General features: G+C 50.7%; 1 protein-coding gene and 1 long non-coding RNA gene across 2 annotated transcripts; both read right to left on the bottom strand.

The window, feature by feature from the left end:
* Window positions 1–5055: 5055 nt before the first annotated feature.
* dact2 (dishevelled-binding antagonist of beta-catenin 2) lies at window positions 5056–11262 on the bottom strand. Its single transcript, XM_060073290.1, has 4 exons — window positions 10576–11262; window positions 8517–8649; window positions 7931–8167; window positions 5056–7513 (listed from the first exon to the last, which is right to left on the bottom strand). The coding sequence occupies exons 1-4, from the start codon at window positions 10864–10866 to the stop codon at window positions 5610–5612; spliced, it is 2565 nt and encodes an 854-aa protein (XP_059929273.1). The 5' UTR covers window positions 10867–11262; the 3' UTR covers window positions 5056–5609.
* Window positions 11263–14119: 2857 nt separating this feature from the next.
* On the bottom strand, window positions 14120–15270 carry LOC132472866 (uncharacterized). The gene is made up of 3 exons (XR_009529199.1): window positions 15160–15270; window positions 14726–14808; window positions 14120–14352 (listed from the first exon to the last, which is right to left on the bottom strand). It is a non-coding gene; the product is annotated as an uncharacterized LOC132472866 (long non-coding RNA).
* Window positions 15271–19447: the final 4177 nt, after the last annotated feature.

Here is a 19447-nt window from a genome sequence, read left to right as displayed (position 1 = left end):
CTTTCCGGTCCTGTCTTCTGGTCCTGGTTGTGTGTTCCTCCTCCTCATCCCGACAGTCTTTGTGCTCCCGGTCTGTCCGTACACCGCCCAGAGGAGCCTGCTCCTTAATCCCTCCGTTTGGCTCCGATTGACATTCATGAGGTTGGACATTCCAGGGTCCAGACCCTTTTCATATGTACAGTAAGCAGGGGGGGGGACAAAGGCCGCCACACACACACACACACACACACACACACACACACACACACACACACACACACACACACACACACACACACACACACACATACACATACACACACACACATGCACACAGACACACACATGCACACAAACACACAAACACACACACACACACACACACACACACACACACACACACGCAGACACACACGCACACGCATGCACACATACCCCCACCCAAGTGTCCACATTGATTTCACAGCATCTATCTGTCTTCGCTAAGTAAGATCTGCCATAACGTTTGTGGATGGATTCTCCATGTGTTTCTGTTTAGGGTTAGGGTTAGGGTTGTTTGAATGGTATTTTAATTGATCCAGAATGGCGAACTCCCCAGGGTAACTTACAGGGAAACATGCAGAGTGCACAACTGTAAGTGGTGCACTTTAACTCTGGGACACTTGTCCTGCTGTCTCCCTCAACTAAATGAGCAGGAGTCGTCCTGAGTGGGGATTCTTCACCCTGAGTGGAACTAGGTCAAATCCTCCACGCTTCACAGGAGCCATGGGAAACCTCTGTGTTTCCAGGGGTGCATTGTGGGTAAGGGGGTGAAACCTGCTGGTAATGAGTTCGGAACTCCGTCTCGTCGACATGGTCGAGTCCAGATCTTCTATCGGTCGGCGCAGCGGGGCCCACCGGTGTTCACACCATGTGGAAGCAACCGGGTTTTACGGCCGCTAAGTACATCCTGAACCCTCCAGACGACCATGTGACCGCACAGGAACCCAGAACGCTGAGATCATCGCGTAAACCAGCAGGGACCGGGTTTTCTCAGGCAAAAGGTGGAGAGAAAACAAGAGAAAAAACCTGAAAAGTTCAAGAAAACAAAAACAATGTTAGGCGTTTAAGACGGCATGCCGAAGTAATTACACTGTGGGAGGGAAGGCACGGCAGGCGTCTTCTCCGTTGTGTTCTGCATTAGCCCGGAGACAGACTGGGATGGGCAGGACCCATATTTGGCTTTTGGGATTACCTCATGCCTCACGATGTTGTAGCGTAACCCCTGGGCGCTCAGCCATCGACACAAACACTGACAATTACTGGAAAAACACTTCAACACAACAACATTTACATTAACATTTAGGGCATTTAGTAGACGCTTATATCTTATTGTAGGCGACTTACAATAAGAACATTTGTCAGAAGAGAAACAACAATATATCTCTGTCGGTACAGTCAGGATGTTCATAGAACCAAGTGCCAAGCCCTAACTATCGCTAGCTTAACCCATTCCCCGCAAACAACAAAGGAAAATATGCTACACGATCAGGGCCGCTGCTGGCTCTTTTTATATTATTAGGTAAAAAAATCTAATTTGCCGAAATTGAGTGATAGGTTATACAATTAACATGTACTGTAATAATATTTTTTTTTACAAACCTTAATTTTTGGTGCCCCCCCCCAGGTACTTGGTGCCCTACGCACTCTGCATACTCTGCGTATAGGGAGCGGCGGGCCTGTACACGATGCTATGCACTATTTTTAAGTGCAAGGACGTACAACATACAATAAGTGCGTACATTAACTGCCAGGATGTACAACATTCAATAAGTGGGTAAGGGGGGGGGGGGGGGGTAAGGGGGGAGACTATGTAGAGTCTAGGTGAACTGAAGTGAGTCTTGAGACTTTTGCGGAAGCTGGTGAGCGACTCTCCAGTCCTCAACAACAGGATTCTGTCCATCTCCACACAGAGCTACTCTCTTTTAAGGTTTCTGTGATCCGCACACAATAAGCGTGTTAGTGTTTGGATGCATGTGGCCTGTAACAAGATCGCTCCCGGAGCCTGGCATGCACACGGCCTCACCTCACACGCTCACCTGACCCCAGCCCCACATGGGGAGCTCCACATGCCACACGGGGCCTATTTATACGTGCTGCCCGGCCGTGGGTCAGGTTGTGTTGTCCGAGCATGTGATATCACACACACATTAATGAGCGTCGCTGATTTCATTACTTATTGAGCAGGGTAAGCCTCACGCAGGAGGCAGTTGTATTCTTTATTAATGGCTTTGGGTGAAATAGGTGGTGTTGCGATGCAACACCAACTGGTTGACATACATTTGCGTTCCCATTGAGGGCGTTTAGCAGACGCTTTTATCCCAAGCGAATCACAATAAGTACATTTGTCAGAAGTAAGACAAACAACAATGCATGGCTGTCGGTATGGTAAGGCGTGATATGACACTAATGGGGGACTGAAGGACACCTCCTGATCCACCAGAGAGAGGGCTGTGCAGAGAGCACTGTGCTTCTGTCAGCAGAGTACAACAGCAGTGGGATCCTGATGAGGAGGCTTGATCACCCACCATGGGCTGCTGATGTCAGAGCACATGAATCATTATCCAATGTACCGTGATCCCGCATGACACCGCTTGGCTGCCATGACAACCACCCATGGGGGAACTTGCACCCACACGCGCACATGCTCAAACACACACAGGCACATGCACGCAGACACACGTGCACCCGAGGACACGCAGGCACATGTCCGCGCACACAAGCACACTCACACACACACACACACACGCTCACACACACACAGACACACACTCCCTCAGACACACCATGCACACACACGCACACACGCACACACACACACACACACACACACACACACACACACACACACACACACACACACACACACACACACACACACACACACACACACACACACACACACACACACACTCACATACACGCACCCTCACACACACACAGACACACACTCCCTCAGACACACCATGCACACACACACACACGCACACACACACACACACACACACACACACACACACACACACACACACACACACACACACACACACACACACACACACACACACACTCACATACACGCACCCTCACACACACACAGACACACACTCCCTCAGACACACTATGCACACGCACGCGCACACACACACACACACACACACACACACACACACACACACACACACACACACACACACACACACACACACACACACACACACACACACACTGCTATCGAACACCCTTTGAATGATTAAAGGCCACACTATTAAACACAGCATGAAATCCTGTTAGCAGGTGTACACCTGTTAATCCCCCCCTCTCCTCTTTCAGCACGACCCCTAGGGTCTCGGTCCTTTGTCAGGCGAAGGTTAGCCGGGCAAGGGCTTAGCGTGGCCGCTAGTAATATTTAATGGCACCTTTTACTCCGCACTTGTGAGAAGAAAAGGCAGCGGAGGGCGGAGAGTGGGCGGGACCTCGGCGTGTACAGACGGGCGTGCTTATTATCTGTGGACAATTAACCAACAGACAGACATGTTGATCACCGGGAGTCACTAAAAGTAGCCAAGCAATGGGGGCCCCGGGGTCGGACACAGAGCGAGGCCCTGACCCCTCCATTGTGGGGGCCCTCGGGCCCTCCGAGATGAGCCGGCTCTACAGCTGGGGGGGGTCAGCCACACAGAGACGCGGGGTCAGCCCGACATGGTCCAGCTCCTCTCTCTGCTGCTTCAAAGACAAGTGCAGCAGCTCCTGTTCCGCTTGCCGGGCCCTGGTCAGAGGAGCAGGGAGCGAGGGAGAGGGAGACCTGCACTAATCCCATGTCGGGCTCCTTTGCCACTCTTCTAGTCAGAGGTCAGAGGGAGATCCAAATCCTCCTGGATGTAGTGTGGGTGTGGGGCCAGGACGCGGTCGAATCAGAAAATCTTTGCGATCTTTGAAGTTAACGAGAAGGCACGTCCTTTGAACCTGTGTGAAAGAATGAAAGAGGGGAGAGAGAAATGTAAGACGAATTATCATATGCCCTTTGGTGAGGCCCTTTTGTCCCGTGAATCACGGCCTCTTCTGCTTTGAAAGCAAATTGGACTATCTGTGGTTATGGTATCAGAAGTGAGGGGAAAGTTCTCGATGAAGGATTCATGAGTCTTAGCCACACAATGGTCCAGGCTAAGACCAACTTCAAAGGGGGAGAATTTATGAAATGCTAAAGAAATAAATAAAGTTGCGTTATTATTTCTCTGGCTTCTATAAGCCTCTTAGATTGGGGTTTAAGGTCATGGAGACTGCCTGAGATGAAGGAGAGAGAGAGAGAGAGAGAGAGAGAGAGAGAGAGAGAGAGAGAGTGTCTCAGTGTGTGAAGATCCCGGTAGCTTGACCACTTACCTCCACGACGGTAACCTTTCGCTCAACTCTCCCCCTGACACATGAAAGGGTTTTAATGGGAAGATACCAGGGCAGATTCTGTTGTGGAGATTATTGTCCGTTCCTCCATTCAGCCGCCCGCTGCCTAATCTCTACATGACGGCTCTGAAATGAGGAGCCTCTTATCGTCTGTCATTCCTCCTAAAGCCCCATCCTGACACATCCCCTCCCAGTTCTCCTCCCCAGACTCCCCCCGGCAGAAACCAGAGCCCTTCCCCTCTGTGCCCCGCTCCCTCCTCCCCGTGTGGAAGAGCACGCATGCCACTACCAACCTAATAGGCTGCATTTAATTAAGGATGCTAACAATGGGAGCCTTTGAGTGCCTGAGGCGGAGGCCTCACTGTACTGTGACCCCACGGCGGTTCATTCGACCGTCGGTGGAAGAGAGGGGCTAAGTGGGCGGATGGGATGCTGGCCGGGTTGTTTTTGGTACGCAACGTGTGCGGGGATGTAGGTGGAGCGTACGGGTGGCGTGGCCGTGGCGACCGCGAGTGACGCACGCGGCGGCGATGAGGAATGCAGTGAAGGGAGAACTGGATGGTTGTGATGGTTTGGTCGGTGGACAGCAGACACGCAAAGCAAACAAGGTGTAGAAACTCAACACGCAACACCAGCATGTACATTAAATATTGCTTTATTCTACAGTGAAGGATATGCATAGTAAAAACCAATGTGCAGAATAAAATGAGTAGCAATGAACATGACATGAAGACATTGTTTTAAATATATGCAATAATTCTGCCGATACAGAATGGTATATGGGTTTCAAATGTTTGGAAGTTTTGTCAATGTACACGAATAGATTTGACCTCAGCACTTTGTGCTGAGCAACTGACAAACGACACCAACGACAGGTAAACAAAGTCCTGTACCCTGTCACTACACATTTTTACATTCCTTTATATACTCACGATAATAATCCTTTTAACTTTGTACAAACATAAAGTGGAGAGCTCTAATTCTATCGAATTCAAACGGTATTTACAGAGTTAGTCCGACCCCTTTGGTGAGCGGCCCTGAATCAACGAGAGGTTAACGAAGGCTGTTTGAACCGGCTCCTCTCTAAAACAGAACCAGACCACCACAAACTACCCCGGGGACCCCACCCCAAACACAGAGTCCGTTCCCACGCTCCGCAGACCGCTGTCTCTCCGCCTGAGGGGGACGCCCCTCTACACCAGGGTCATGACCTTCAGCGTGGCGGGCTGGAACCTGCGGATCTTCTTCTTCAAGGCGCGGGACGCTTTGATCCGGCACGTCGGCGGGGCTCCCGGGTGTAGGGGTCGCTGGGGGGCCGCCGTGGCCCCGGCGACGGCGGGGCCCTTGGTGGACGAGGCCTGGGCCCACACCAGGGGACCCCCCTGGTCCCGGTGGCGGGGCGCCCGGGGGGCCTCGTCCTCCTCCAGGGAGAGGCTGCTGTCCGAGTCCGAGCGGGAGGCGGAGCTCCGGCTGGACCCGCTGTCGTCGCCGAAGCGGTTGGTGGTGTCGTCGCTCAGGTCGCCCACGCTGCTCGCGGCGATGGTGGAGTGGAAGAGCGAGGCGCAGTCCGCCGAGTACTCGGACTCGCAGCGGGCCGGGGGGCGGCCCCCCGCGGCGGCGGGGTAGGGCGCCGGCGGGTACCGGGAGTTGAGCGCGCCGAAGAAGCAGGACGCGGACACGGCGGGCTTGTAGGAGCGTTGAGGCCCCGCCCACTGGCACGAGAGGGGCCGGGCGGAGGCGGCGTGGGCCGTCTGCCTGGAGGCCTCTCCGTGGGCGTACGGCTCCCTGGTCCTCGGGGGGGGGCACGGGGCCCGGAACGCCTCCAGGTCCCCCGGCCCCCTGCCGGCCCCCTGCCGGCGCCTCCTCTGGTCCACGGGCGGCTCGGGCTCCGGGGTCCGCTGGGGTCTGCGGCCCTTGGCGGCCTTGGTGACGGCGGGGAAGGAGACGGGCTTGGGGTGGTGGAGCCGGTGGGAGGGCACGAGCCCGGGGCCGCACAGACTGGAGTCCGAGCCCGAGTGTCCGCGCTGCTCCCCCAGGTGGGGACCGGCCTTCCCCTTCCCCGACCTCCTCGGCTCGGGGTCTCCCCTGCACCCGCTGCCCTGGCTCTCTCGGGCCCTCTCCCCCGAGGAGTAGCCCTGCTGGGGCCTGGGCGCGCGGGGCTTCTCGCCGCTCTTCCTCCTCAGCTTCACCGCCTTCGTCTTGCGGTCGGCTTGTCTCACTTTGACCTGCTGCGACCCAGCGGGGAGGAATTTGGCGTGGACAAAGTCGTTCGCCGGCGCCGTCGGGCGAGGGTCCCAGCCCAGGCGGTCCTCCGTGCTGGAGCTGGGGGCCAGGACCGGCCTCGGCGCGGGGGACTTCCTCTGGCCGGCCCTGGTCTCCCTGACGTCCGTGGGCCTGCTCTCTGAGTGGTTCCTCGTCAGGGTGCTGTGCTCCGCTGGGGGCCTGGTGGAGGCGGCGGTGGCCTGGGCGGCGCTGCGGTCCCTGGCGGCGGCGGGGTAAGAATACCGCTGTAGGGACTCCACAGGGGCTTGGCATTTCAACTCTGGGCCGCTGGCCGGCAGTGTGACCGGCTCCGGCCGGCACTCCCGCTCCCACTTGGCCTCTAGCGAGGGGATGTCCAGAGGCCCGGTAGGTAGGGGCTGGGCTGGGACCGCCTGGGTCTCCACACCGGGACGTCCCGCACCGTGATCGACAGGCCCTCTGCGCTGCTCGCTGCGGGTCCACGGAGCACCCCTCTTCTCCTCGCTCTGAACACAAGTCCTGATGGCGTTGCGCTGCAGGAGCCGGTCGATGTAGCTCAGGGACCCAGTGGTCTCAGGCCCGGCCCGGCCCGGCTGGGGGCCATCGGGGCCGGGACGGGCGTCGGCCGGGGGCCCTTGGCACGGTTCACCGGCGAGGGTGAAGATGGGGCTCTGCAGGGCCACGGCGTGCAGCGGGCTTGGGTAGTGGTACACCTCCGTCCCATTGCGGGACATCAGGCTGTTCTGGAACTTGGGGTCCAGGGTGGACGTCCGGGGAGCCGGGACCGGGACGGGCTTCTTGCCGGGCACGGACTTGTAGCAGCCGGGGCCCGCGGTCATCAGCCGGTCAAGGTCACCTGGTGGACAGAGACACAAAGAAACATTCAACCCTCGAGTCCCATGAACCCCCTTCTGCAACCCCGTGATCAACGTAACTGACTGCTCACGGCCCAACGACATGAAGCATCTAGGATGAAACATTGGCTGGCCACATCGCATAATTTGCATGATCGACCGATTCGTCCAAAGACCTCCTTTTCTGGCAGGAATACCATCAAAAGGGCAAGTGTTCGGTAGCTAGCAGTTCACAGCGGCGCCCTAGTTAATCACTGCAAATCACCATAGCAACAAACCAAAAATTCACATCACATCTATCTGACCGTCACAGCAAGTGCAATATCGAAGGATAAGGTTTGGGAGAAAAACTGGAGCTTTGAACAATAGATTGTGTTGACAGTGGGGCTCGGGCTACGCCAAGCCGTGGATCTCCTTACCAGTGGAAACCGGTCTGGGGCGGGGCCGCTCCAGGCCCAGGGTCCCGGTCCGGATCCTGCTGCTCCCCAGGTGGGGGCCGGCGGTCCGAGGCTGGGGGTTGGCGGGCTGGTGGGGCATGGGGGGGCTCACGGGGGCCTGCAGGAGGCTGGTCTGGGAGGAGGACAGGCACTCGCTGTAGACGGAGGTGCAGGAGTTGGAGAGGGAGCAGGAGCCGCCGTCGCTCAGCTCGTAGAAGCCTGGGGGCCGAGGAGAGAGGAGACAAGTTAGAGGATACGAGGAGACGAGGAGACACATGAGAGGAGACGAGCAGACACATTAGGGGAGACAAATTAGAGGAGACGCAGTGTGAGCCATTTTAGCGTCTTTAAAGCATACTGAAAGGAAGGAGTGTAGAACCTTCATGACCTGTGTTTGTGTGTGTCGTTGTGTGCGTGTGTGTGAGTGTGTGTGTGTGTGTGTGTGTGTGTGTGTGTGTGTGTGTGTGTGTGTGTGTGTGTGTGTGTGTGTGTGTGTGTGTGTGTGTGTGTGTGTGTGTGTGTGTGTGTGTGTGTGTGTGTGTGTGTGTGCGTTTGTGTGCGTGCCTACCCGAGCTAGGCCGGCTGTCGCTCTCCAGCTGGTCTGGGGAGACCTTGTTGACGTCCAGCTTCATTTCGCTGATCTGCAGGTCCAGCTGCTGCAGGTGTGACTTCAGGCCCACATCCTGTCGCCGCAGACGGGACTGTGGGAGAGAAGGGGGAGAACATATGGTTGGACCTCAGAACGGAGAGACGACGTAGGCACCAAACAGTCAACGGTAAACGGACTGCATTTATTCAGCGCTTTTCTAACCAGTCAAAGTGCTTTACATTGCGGCCTGACATTCACCCATTCATGCACACATTCACAAACCGACGTCAGAGTCGACCACGCAAGGCGACAGCCAGCTCGTCAGGAGCAGTGAGGGGGAGGCGTCTTGCTCAGGGACACCTCGGCACTCGACGCTAGGAGGAGCCGGGGATCGAACTAGCGACCTTCCGGTTACCAGCCGACCCGCTCTACCTCCTGAGCCCGTTGCCGCCCCATATAGGCACCAGACTGTACAGGCCTGTGCTGATCAGGGTGGAAGATTTGCCTTAACTAATGCACACCCACGTGACCTAGGCTAGGCTATCAAATCACATATACACGTTTAGCACTTGGCATGTGTTTCTGCAGCATTCAAACGCAGTCTGACGATAAGATGTGTGCACGACATACGAGGCTGAAGACAACCATAACAGACGCCAGGGCTGTGGCTACTCATTAACCTCTCAGAGGGGGGGGGGGGGGGGGGGGGGTAGACGCAGTGATGGGTCACTCATTTGTCCCCCACAGGGAGGGCTTGGCCATTGTGTTAACTACCAGAGCAGGAAGGGATGAGGGGGGAGGCTGGAGGGGTCGCAGGATGATTGTGTTTGCTTTAGCAGCTCAGGCTGCAGCAAACGCTGTTAAAATACTTCACACCTACAGCACTGGACCCGCCAGAGGTCCAGACTGTATTGGACCACTCCCTGGACCCACCAGAGGTCCAGAGTGTACCGGACCCCTCCCTGGACCCCCCCAGAGGTCCAGAACTCCCTTACAGCCCAGGACCCACCCACCCAGAAGTCTACAGCGGACTGGACCTCTCATCTCACCCATGTTGTAATAAACTAGTCACTGTTGTTTGTCTGTTTGAACAGACTTCCGACCACAGGAGAGACGTTATTTTTATACTGCTTTACTCCCGGGAACAGGTGAACCTCTGGAGTCATTCTGTAATGGAAAAGTCGACTCCATTGAGAGCTACAATCGACGGGGGGATCGTTTGATTAAGGTTATACTATTATTAGCATTTTGTAATAGGCATTGTAAGATGTCTCTCGATTTAATCGTTTATAAAAAAATATGTTTTTAAAAAAACAATAACATTCTCCTCGCTTCTAATCGATCACAATTAAAAGGTGTCCTTAACGTTAAGGACCTCGAGTAAATCGAATCCAGCCACCATCGACCCTTATCATCACCGGGTTATCGGAGACCGCAGACCCACACCCCGGGACCCGACGAGGTCAAACCTGGGCTATGGTTAACCACAAGTTGCACGGAGCGCCAGCTGTTAAAATACTCTCCCTGAGCCCCATTCACGGGGTTAATGATTGAGAGCAGCAGAGGTGCCTCCCCCACCCCCCACCCCCCGGGGCGCACGGAGAGCGTCTCCTGGTCACCGCAATCAACCTTGATTTATGACATCTCTCCCACTTCCTACCACCCCCAACGGAGACCGAGAACCCCCCTAGGGCTCGGAATGTACATCAGCTGATAACACACCGTTGGAACCGCGTACACAAACACAGCCCAACTAACACACACACACACACACACACACACACACACACACACACACACACACACACACACACACACACACACACACACACACACACACACACACACACACACACACACACACACACACACACACACGTACACACACACACACACACACACGTACACACGTACACACTCACACTCACTATAGCCAAGGCGCGCTTCGGCTGTTGCATTGGTGGACATGCGGACCAACAACACAACAATACAACAACACAACAATAACAACACTCAAAAGGGGTCTCCGTCCTCCTACCAGTTGCTGCTTGAGGGCTGTCAGGGTCGCCTCCAGCCGCTGCTCCTCGTTGGCCAGAATTGACCCCCTCGCAGCGTTGCTGCTCTGAACCGCGGGGGTCCTGCTGGGTTCGTCGTGGTCCGCGCGCAGCGCCCGGGTCACCATGTCGCCCTGCTTCTCCCGTAGCATATGCAGCTCGTGCAGCCCGGCCAGCGCCGCCTGCAGCCTCTCCCCGACCCTGCCGCGATCGATGCCCGCCGCGGTCGCCATCAGCCCCGACCCCGACGACGCAGATATCCCTCGACTCAGCATTTCGGAAATCGGCGCAAAAACCTCAAAACATGCGTAACGACGCACCCCAAAGAATACAGAAAACGTCCTCCCCCTCTTGGTCCGCTGTGTGATTCACACACCGCTGGTTGGGTTCTCCTCGCGGGACTGCGTGGGTGATGAGACGCGCTCTGCAGACGGGATGGTGGTGCGCTACCTGTTAGGAGAGAACAGAACCGAGCAGAAAATAACTCATAGAATGAAGAGGTCTAGCCCCGCCCTCTCTAGGAGGGACGCGCTTCCCATTGGCTGGGCGCTGCACCGCTCCGCACATCTGTTTCAGCGCTCTCTCATTCGGGGGACCAGCGACCACTGGCGTTGCCCCGACATGTCCTCGTGGACATCTGCATAGCATCAGCCGACCACTTAGCACAGGGGTTCCCAACCCATTTTGATCCAAGGACCGCCATATTCATAAAAAACATTTGGAGGACCAGTAGTCAATGTAAATGCCTCAATTTTAAGATGCATCATTTTTAAACAAAGGATGTGGGGGGTTTTCAGGATGATGTAGGCCTATTTGTCATATTCACACCAATTAAAGCAACATAAATGAAATGATTGAGTCTCAGGATCCCTCCAATAATGCAATATAAAACACAAGAAAAGTCACCTGAGACTTAAATAAATACAAAAGTAGTGCAAAAAAACATTTAAAGGTGCTTAATTGACAGTGGTTTAGGTGTATATTGATCGATTTTAGGGTTAGGGCTAGTCTATGTGTTGGAGGAAATAACATGACTTGTATAGCCTACGACATAAAATATAACACAACATAGGCCTATATATATATATATATATATATATATATATATATATATGCATTTTTATTTTATTTCGGGAAATATTTCAAGGCCCGGTAGGCTACTAACGGGTCCAGGGACCGGCTCCTGTCTTGGACAGGGGGTCATTATCACTGACATAAACCGTTCAGGCGTTCTGCTTAGAAACGTTAAACTACTGCTCATGCTAATTTTGGCCATTGACTTGCAATATTGACTCGCTCATTTGCTGAATGGCTCATTTGCTGAATAGGCTGTACCTGCATGTTATGAATTATTTATTCCAACGTGATTTAATAATTGATAGAGCAAATTTAACCTCGGAAAACAATCTCAACCCTGCTGAGTAGTCCGAGCATCTTACCGCATTTTCCTGTTGAAGGATAAATGGTGACCCCTTGTGCCACATAATCGTACTACATCACAATATAGCTGTCAATGCAGCGTTAAAGGACCTGCTGTAAGCGGACCACGGACCACAGCGGTTCCAAACCCTGTTGGTCTGAACACAACTCTCCTCCCTCCAGCGCACACCCCAGAAATGGGTTTGATAGCACAGTTATAAACACTTAGATAAAGAGCCAGGCCAGGGCCGGCTGGGGTAATTGGCCTGCTGAGTAAGGGGTCGAGGGACTGCTCGACCGTGTATTAGAAAGACACCCGTAAGGGACTCAAATGTGCTCGGCGTCAGGAATAAATAGTCATGAGTCAATATCCCCCATCATTTAGTATGTTCACTCTCGAATCAATCTATTTCTGATAGCTAATTTGGTACGATTTAGTTATATTTATCTGTTCTTTATTTTGCCTTAAGATGTGTAGTCCAGGGGCCTGCTGTATCCAGATAGGCCACTAGATGGCGCCAATGTTGGGTTAGTCCACCTCCATGGTGACTCAGTGTGCATTGAGTCCACCTCCATGGGGCACATTGTGCAGTGAGTTCACCTCCATGGGGGCACATTGTGCAGCGAGTCCTCCATGGGGCCCCCCAGTCCACGCTTGAGAAACGTGGTAGGAGAACTTGCATTTAGCAGAACAACTTTCTAGGGAGAATCCATGGGGCAGTTCTTTGAACTGAATCAACGTTGAAATAAGGGTGAATGATTTACTGTGTGCATTCATACGTTTATGTAATGATTTTAATGGGTTATTTTCTTCCTTCTTTCCCCTTGAAAGAATCATCTTGGTTGGATTTGTGTCTTCCCGATACAGGTAATCCAAAATTGACATACCTTGTATTTTATTAAAATCAGTAAGGTTTACAAACTTTGTAAGGTGACGTCATTCAGTATTCAGTTACTGTCAAGGTCTTAATTTTCCCATCAAAAGATCCAGGCTAACTGGTGTTAACAGGACCCTAAAGCTCTGAAAAGGACCATACAGCTTTTCAGAGGCTCTGAACTTTGATCTAGCATCTGAACCCCATTATGTTGTGAACAGGATCATTTCAGCCCCCACTGGATGTACTCCATACTGCCCTTCTCAGATCCTAGTCTTGGATCACAAGAACCTCAATGCAGACCAAACAGAGGCTTGGTCCCTCATTAAACATCCTTCAGTCCACTGCTTGAAATGTAGTCATCATTATCCCTTTGCTTTATAAATGGGACTAACATTTAAGCTCACTTTTTTGCCAAAGAGAGACAAACTTTTAGGCACTACAGTGAGCCTGAGGGTAAAAGGAAAAGGCTGTCAACATTCTGCTTCATGTTAAACAGTCACCCAACATTATGTTTTAAACTGTCACCCCACATTCTGCTTCATGTTTGTCAGATCATAGCTTCACATGTCAGGATGCTGAAACGGCTCAGTTTTCCCAATTGCACATAAAAAAAAACATAAGAAAATGGGTAAAGATAAAGCATGTTTATTTATGAAGCAACAAGTGTTCAAATTTCATGCAAAACATAAACCACTCAAGGATAAAAACTCAAAACCCAACAGGGAAAAAGAGATACCTTTAAAAATATAAGTAGAGCGACAAAGGGACAAGTCTGGCTTAGTCCGAGTTTAAACCGTCTAGTTTAAGATTAAGGATGATAACTTTGCGCAACCTTTTAAATAGGACATTTTAGGCAACTTTTTTTTAATATTGGTCATTATATGAAGGATCGCCATGTTTAGGTTTTAAGTGAGCGAGTTTAGGCATTTTAGAGGCGTTTAGATATTAGGTCAAGTTTAGCTAAGAGAGTTTTGTCATTTTTGAGGTTTAGGTAAACGATTTTAGGTATTCGAGATGTTTCAGTTAGATTGTCACGTTTAGGTATTCGGTTAACGAGTCAAATTAATTGAGGCCTTGTTAGAAGTGGTTAAATTGCAGCATTAAGGTTAGAAATAGGGTTAAGATAAGTGCTCAGGTTTTTTCCAGCCTTGTCTCTTTAGTCGCTCCCTTAAAAATGGCTACTGCTGTCAGAAACACAACAGCTAAGATCATACTGTGTATACAATTAAAATAGACAAATCAAGATTAAACTCAACATACTGCCCCAAAAATGTGGAGTGACATAATGTTTGTTTTAAAAGTTAAAACAGTAGTGAGTGTTGTCAGGATGGGTGGGAGTGTGTAGCTTAGATTGGTGATGTTGGGTGTAGATGCATGAAGCTGTAGGGTGTGCAGGTGTAGCCATGGATCTTCAGGGTGGAGGGGAGTAGGACGATTGTGTAGATCGACTGCTCAGTCACCATACTGTGAAGAGAATTGACGCAAAAAGAAAAGTCAGTTTCAAAGACATTTTGATAACAAAATGTGAAGGGCATTCAAATAAATGCTGTAACATAACCATCTGGTGTCAAAAGTGGGTCATTACATTAAGCATTTGATTGTATGACTTACAGGTAATAATTAATATAATTTATATAGCGCTTTGTCACTCAAGGAAGCTTTGAAAGTAAAAAGAAAATTGACAGGTGAGAGAACAAGCCAAGCATTAAATTATTACAGCAACAGTAAATAGTCCTAGTACTGGATTACCAGGTTTCTAAAATGACAATAGGACACTTTATAAAGATCATTTAATTGCCGTTTGATCTATTGAGGAAGTAAATATCAGCGCCCTTACCTGGGTCTCTGCCACGAGTACCTCCAGCCGACCACCGCAGGGACCTCCGACTGAAGGACCTCCAGTCGACCGCCTCAGTCCTTCTGAAATTCACGTTTCATTAGCATTTCTTTCTCCCTGTTCTTGATGTAAATACAGATTTTTACTCAAGCAATGCTAACGTTTTTGACCTGTACCTTCAATACCGTGCTTTTGTGTTTTAAATAGAGCTGTAAGGACGATAGTTGGTCCTCTCCCAAACCCAACCTCACATGTAATATAGATCCTGACTAGTTCTAGCGGCTGAGAATGCTTTCATAACAGCCAGTCAGAACTGACATCTGAATTAGTTTGGATTTGTATGAGGAGTTGCTGCTGCTAGTGTCAAGGTTACGCTGCGAACAATTTGCCCAAACTAATTACGAAGGAAAAATGGATGCAATTCCAGGTCTCACCCTTCAGCAGCCGTTGGATTGTCCTTCTCCTGGCCTCCACATCTGATCTCCAGCCGCCGCTTCAGGGACTCCTGCCCTCAGCTCCAGCCGCCGCTTCAGGGCCTCCTGGCCACCCTCCAGCCACCGCTCCCTCCAGACCTCACCTGCCTCCAGCCTCTCCCTCCAGACCTCACCTCCCTCCAGCCGCTCCCTCCAGACCTCACCTCTAGCCGCCGCTCCCTCCAGACCTCACCTGCCTCCAGCCTCTCCCTCCAGACCTCACCTCCCTCCAGCCGCTCCCTCCAGACCTCACCTCCCTCCAGCCGCTCCCTCCAGACCTCACCTCTAGCCGCCGCTCCCTCCAGACCTCACCTGCCTCCAGCCTCTCCCTCCAGACCTCGCCGCTCCCTCCAGACCTCGCCGCTCCCTCCAGACCTCGCCGCTCCCTCCAGACCTCGCCGCTCCCTCCAGCCGCTCCCTCCAGACCTCGCCGCTCCCTCCAGACCTCGCCGCTCCCTCCAGCCGCTCCCTCCAGACCTCGCCGCTCCCTCCAGACCTCACCTCCCTCCAGCCGCTCCCTCCAGACCTCGCCGCTCCCTCCAGACCTCACCTCCCTCCAGCCGCTCCCTCCAGACCTCGCCGCCGCTCCCTCCTGGCCTCACCTCCAGCCGCTCCCTCCAGACCTCGCCGCCGCTCCCTTCTGGCCTCACCTCCAGCCGCTCCCTCCAGACCTCGCCGCCCACCAGACCTCACCTCCAGCCGCCGCTCCCTCCAGACGTCACCCTCCAGACCTCGCCGTCACCTCCAGACCTCGCCGCTCCCTCCAGCCGTCACCGCTCAAGTCCTGATTGGACCCTGGAACCCCGCTAGTGGGATACAAACTGCCCTTGAAAACAAAATAACTCGTTTTTAATGCTTTGGAATACTTCCTTGGAAATAAAATATGAAACATGTGAAAGTGATCAACTTGCCTTCATTGCTGATCTTGGTCTTTCTTCCAATTGACTCTTGATGAAATGCGCAAATGATTAAATATTTCGAAATGTTACATTTGTCAAAACGCTTTATTTTTCGTACTATGCGGTGAAGTTTTGCATTTAGGTTTGCCAACTGACAGAAAATCGTGTCAATTTTAAAACATATTTAAAGTTAAGACCACAGTTTCGATGTCGCAAACCAGCTTCAGAGCTCCAAACAAAGCTGAATTTACTGAACCCGCAGCAGTCAGATTTGAAGGGCTTCAACAAAAGGACCGACAGTAAACTCGTACATGACACCAAACTGCACATAAAATAATAATAAAAAAAAAAGAATAAAACTACATTGCACGGAATGTAGGGCGTTTGCACAGAATAAAACCACACTGCACAGACTAGGTTTGAAAATTATGAAAGAAACTGCACATAAAAAAAAAAAAAAAAAAGAATAAAACTACATTGCACGGAATGTAGGGCGTTTGCACAGAATAAAACCACACTGCACAGACTTAGGTTTGAAAATTATGAAAGAAAACAGCACAGAATAAAACCAGCAGTCCAAAGCAGAAAGTGAAGTTGAAAAGTAAACAGAAAGAGAGAATGTCAAGTAGGCTACTGTGTGGGCGATTGTGTAAATCGGACAAGCATCTAAACCACGAAAAATCTTCCAGGTTCGCAAAAGAAACCCTAAACCAACCAACCAACTAAACCAAACGTCACCATGCCCACAGTCAGTTTGTCAGTCTCTAGTCAAGCAGGGGGTCCATTACAAGTTCTTTGTGGAAGTTTTTGAAGACACAGGTTTCCATCCTGTGGCATTTCAAGTTGTCTTTGTGGATTCTGGGCAGGTAATGCATTGAAAAGGATCCGATGTCGTGTGACCTAGTGGAGCACCTGTAGGCCTATCCCTGTAGACAGAAAAAAGAAATTTTCGAAAAGTTGCTCTCGCCAATTGGACTACTTACCACTGATTGCTTTCAACAATTCCATGTGACCGAAACGATGAACTTTGAGATTGCAGCTGTTTTTCCATTCTGCTTCCACACACCACAACCGTCCCAGTGTGGAGTGAGGGCGTCGATGCTAAAGCGTTCTGACGCGTCAGTTCAGTTGTCCCCAGTAGGTACCCAAGTCTCAACCATCACCTCAAACACAACCTCCAACCCTGACCTCCAACACAACCTCCAACCCTGACTTCAAACACGAGCGCGAACCCTGACCTGAAACTTCCATCAGCAACCAAATGGGCCTGCCGCGGTAGAAGGCATGTTGTTCCATTGAGATTAAGGAAGATAGATGGAGAAGAGATGGGAAAGTAATATTTGCGGTGCACAAAAAAAAACAACACTTCACCCAGCTCATGAGATAGTAAACGCTGGGGGTACTCACTGCGGGTTGTTGAAGGTGCACGGTGGGAGCCCCGGTGTCCGGAGGGTTCAGAACAACACGCAAACACGACGTCCTACGCAAAAAAAATAATAATTGCCACCGGGCGGCTCTTTATCTGGAGGCACGGGGCGACTCAGACGGAATCAATCAAGGACTAATGAGAACAAGAACGGGATTGGCTATATGTGAGAAGCTCGGGACAGGGGATTTGAGGGGTTTGCACATGCTAGAGGTTCGATGTAGGTTAATGGAAATGTAGACTTTGTAATTCTTGTTTCTACTGTTTTCATCTTCTGTGGTTTCCGACTGGAATCCTCCTGTGCTGCTCTCTCCAAACATGATGAAAACAAACTAGCTGATTATCTACGATCAATTATGAATCGCTACGATTTATTTGTTTATCTATAAAGAGAGAAAATAAATATGAACGTCTCCCATGACGACGTTATGTATTTTCAGAGTCCGGTGGAGGCTGGGTACAGGTCCTTAAGGACGTGCTGTAAGCGGACCACGGACCTTAAAGGACCTGCTGTAAGGGGACCACGGACCTTAAAGGACCTGCTGTAAGCGGACCACGGACCTTAAGGAATAGGCTTTCTTTATTTTTGACCAAAGACAATATACATCATTTTGAGTCATGTTAAAAAATAGGCTATTCAAACCCTGTGGTGATGCATGTAGAACCAAATGCTGTCATGCTACACCTTATTTAAGGCCACGTAATATTGCAGAAAAGTTTTGCATACGCTATGATGACGCGTAGGTTAGACAGGTAGGATTAAGGGATTAGATCATTAAATGCAATTGAGAGGGTCATTAGAGCATGACTGGCCTAGGTGACCTACTGTTGCATTTAGTAATCAGGGGACCTTCAAAACCAGCAGAACCTGTTATTCAAGAAAGATTTAGTCTTTTATTGGATTTAGAAATGAACTCCCTATACTGAGCTGTGACATCTGTGACATCTGGTATTGTGCAGTAGGTTGTGCATTATTGTGTTTAAATATGCACACCATAAACACACATGCACACACAACGGCTGAATAGCATAAAACAGATATCCTGGGACGGCATATAACAGGAAACCAATAGCAATTATTTCTTACATTTAACACAACCAATTCCCGACCTGTGCGCGCCTATCCATATTGATAATGCTGATGACGAAGTTATTCAATGTGTTCGAGTTGTAATTCCGCATATTGACCAAGGGATGGCAGTATAATCAAACTCTAACATGTGCTGCTTCCAAAGTGGACGCATTTCAAAGAGAAGCCCGCAGCCCATGTACTGCATGATTTAAAATACCCCAAAAGTTTGAAATGGGACTGTAAACTAGGACTATATATTTCGCCTTGGTGATACAATAGACGATATCTAAAGGTGGGATAGTACAAATACATTTTAGGCCATTTTGATCTTCCGATGGCATATAACAGCCAATTCCAAACGATCTGAACGTTATTGAAAAAGCGTATTAATTGAGTTAGAAGAATATCATTAATATAAAGAAAATACTTTAAAAAAACTGATTTTGTTTTATGTAGCCTACGCCTTTTTTCATTTATAAAGATAGGATTATGTTCATATCCTCTGACTACCGACCAATTTGAAATGTAACAATGTGAAACCATGTAAATGTTTATGTCTTGCTCATGTGGCGTTTTAACGGGGCAGAGCTCTAGTGTGTGAGGAGACTTTAGATTTACAGAGGTCTGAACCTTTCTCTGCGAATTGATTCAAATAACAAGGCTGTGCATTAGAGGGATGACCTGTCGTGGTTCGGATGGGGAGAATCCAACAACAAAAAGGGGAAATAGAAGAATTCCTAACATGTTTGGTTTCGCTGCCCGCAGCAGAGAGTCGACCCAAACGTACACCGACCCACCAGAGAACGAGGGGCTGCCTGCACCCGATAAGAAACCTAGACCACAAAGGCAAAG

Source organism: Gadus macrocephalus, chromosome 15 (assembly GCF_031168955.1).
Source record: "Gadus macrocephalus chromosome 15, ASM3116895v1".
In the NCBI taxonomy this organism is placed as follows: domain Eukaryota; kingdom Metazoa; phylum Chordata; class Actinopteri; order Gadiformes; family Gadidae; genus Gadus; species Gadus macrocephalus.
This window is presented reverse-complemented; position numbering and strand designations above follow the sequence as displayed.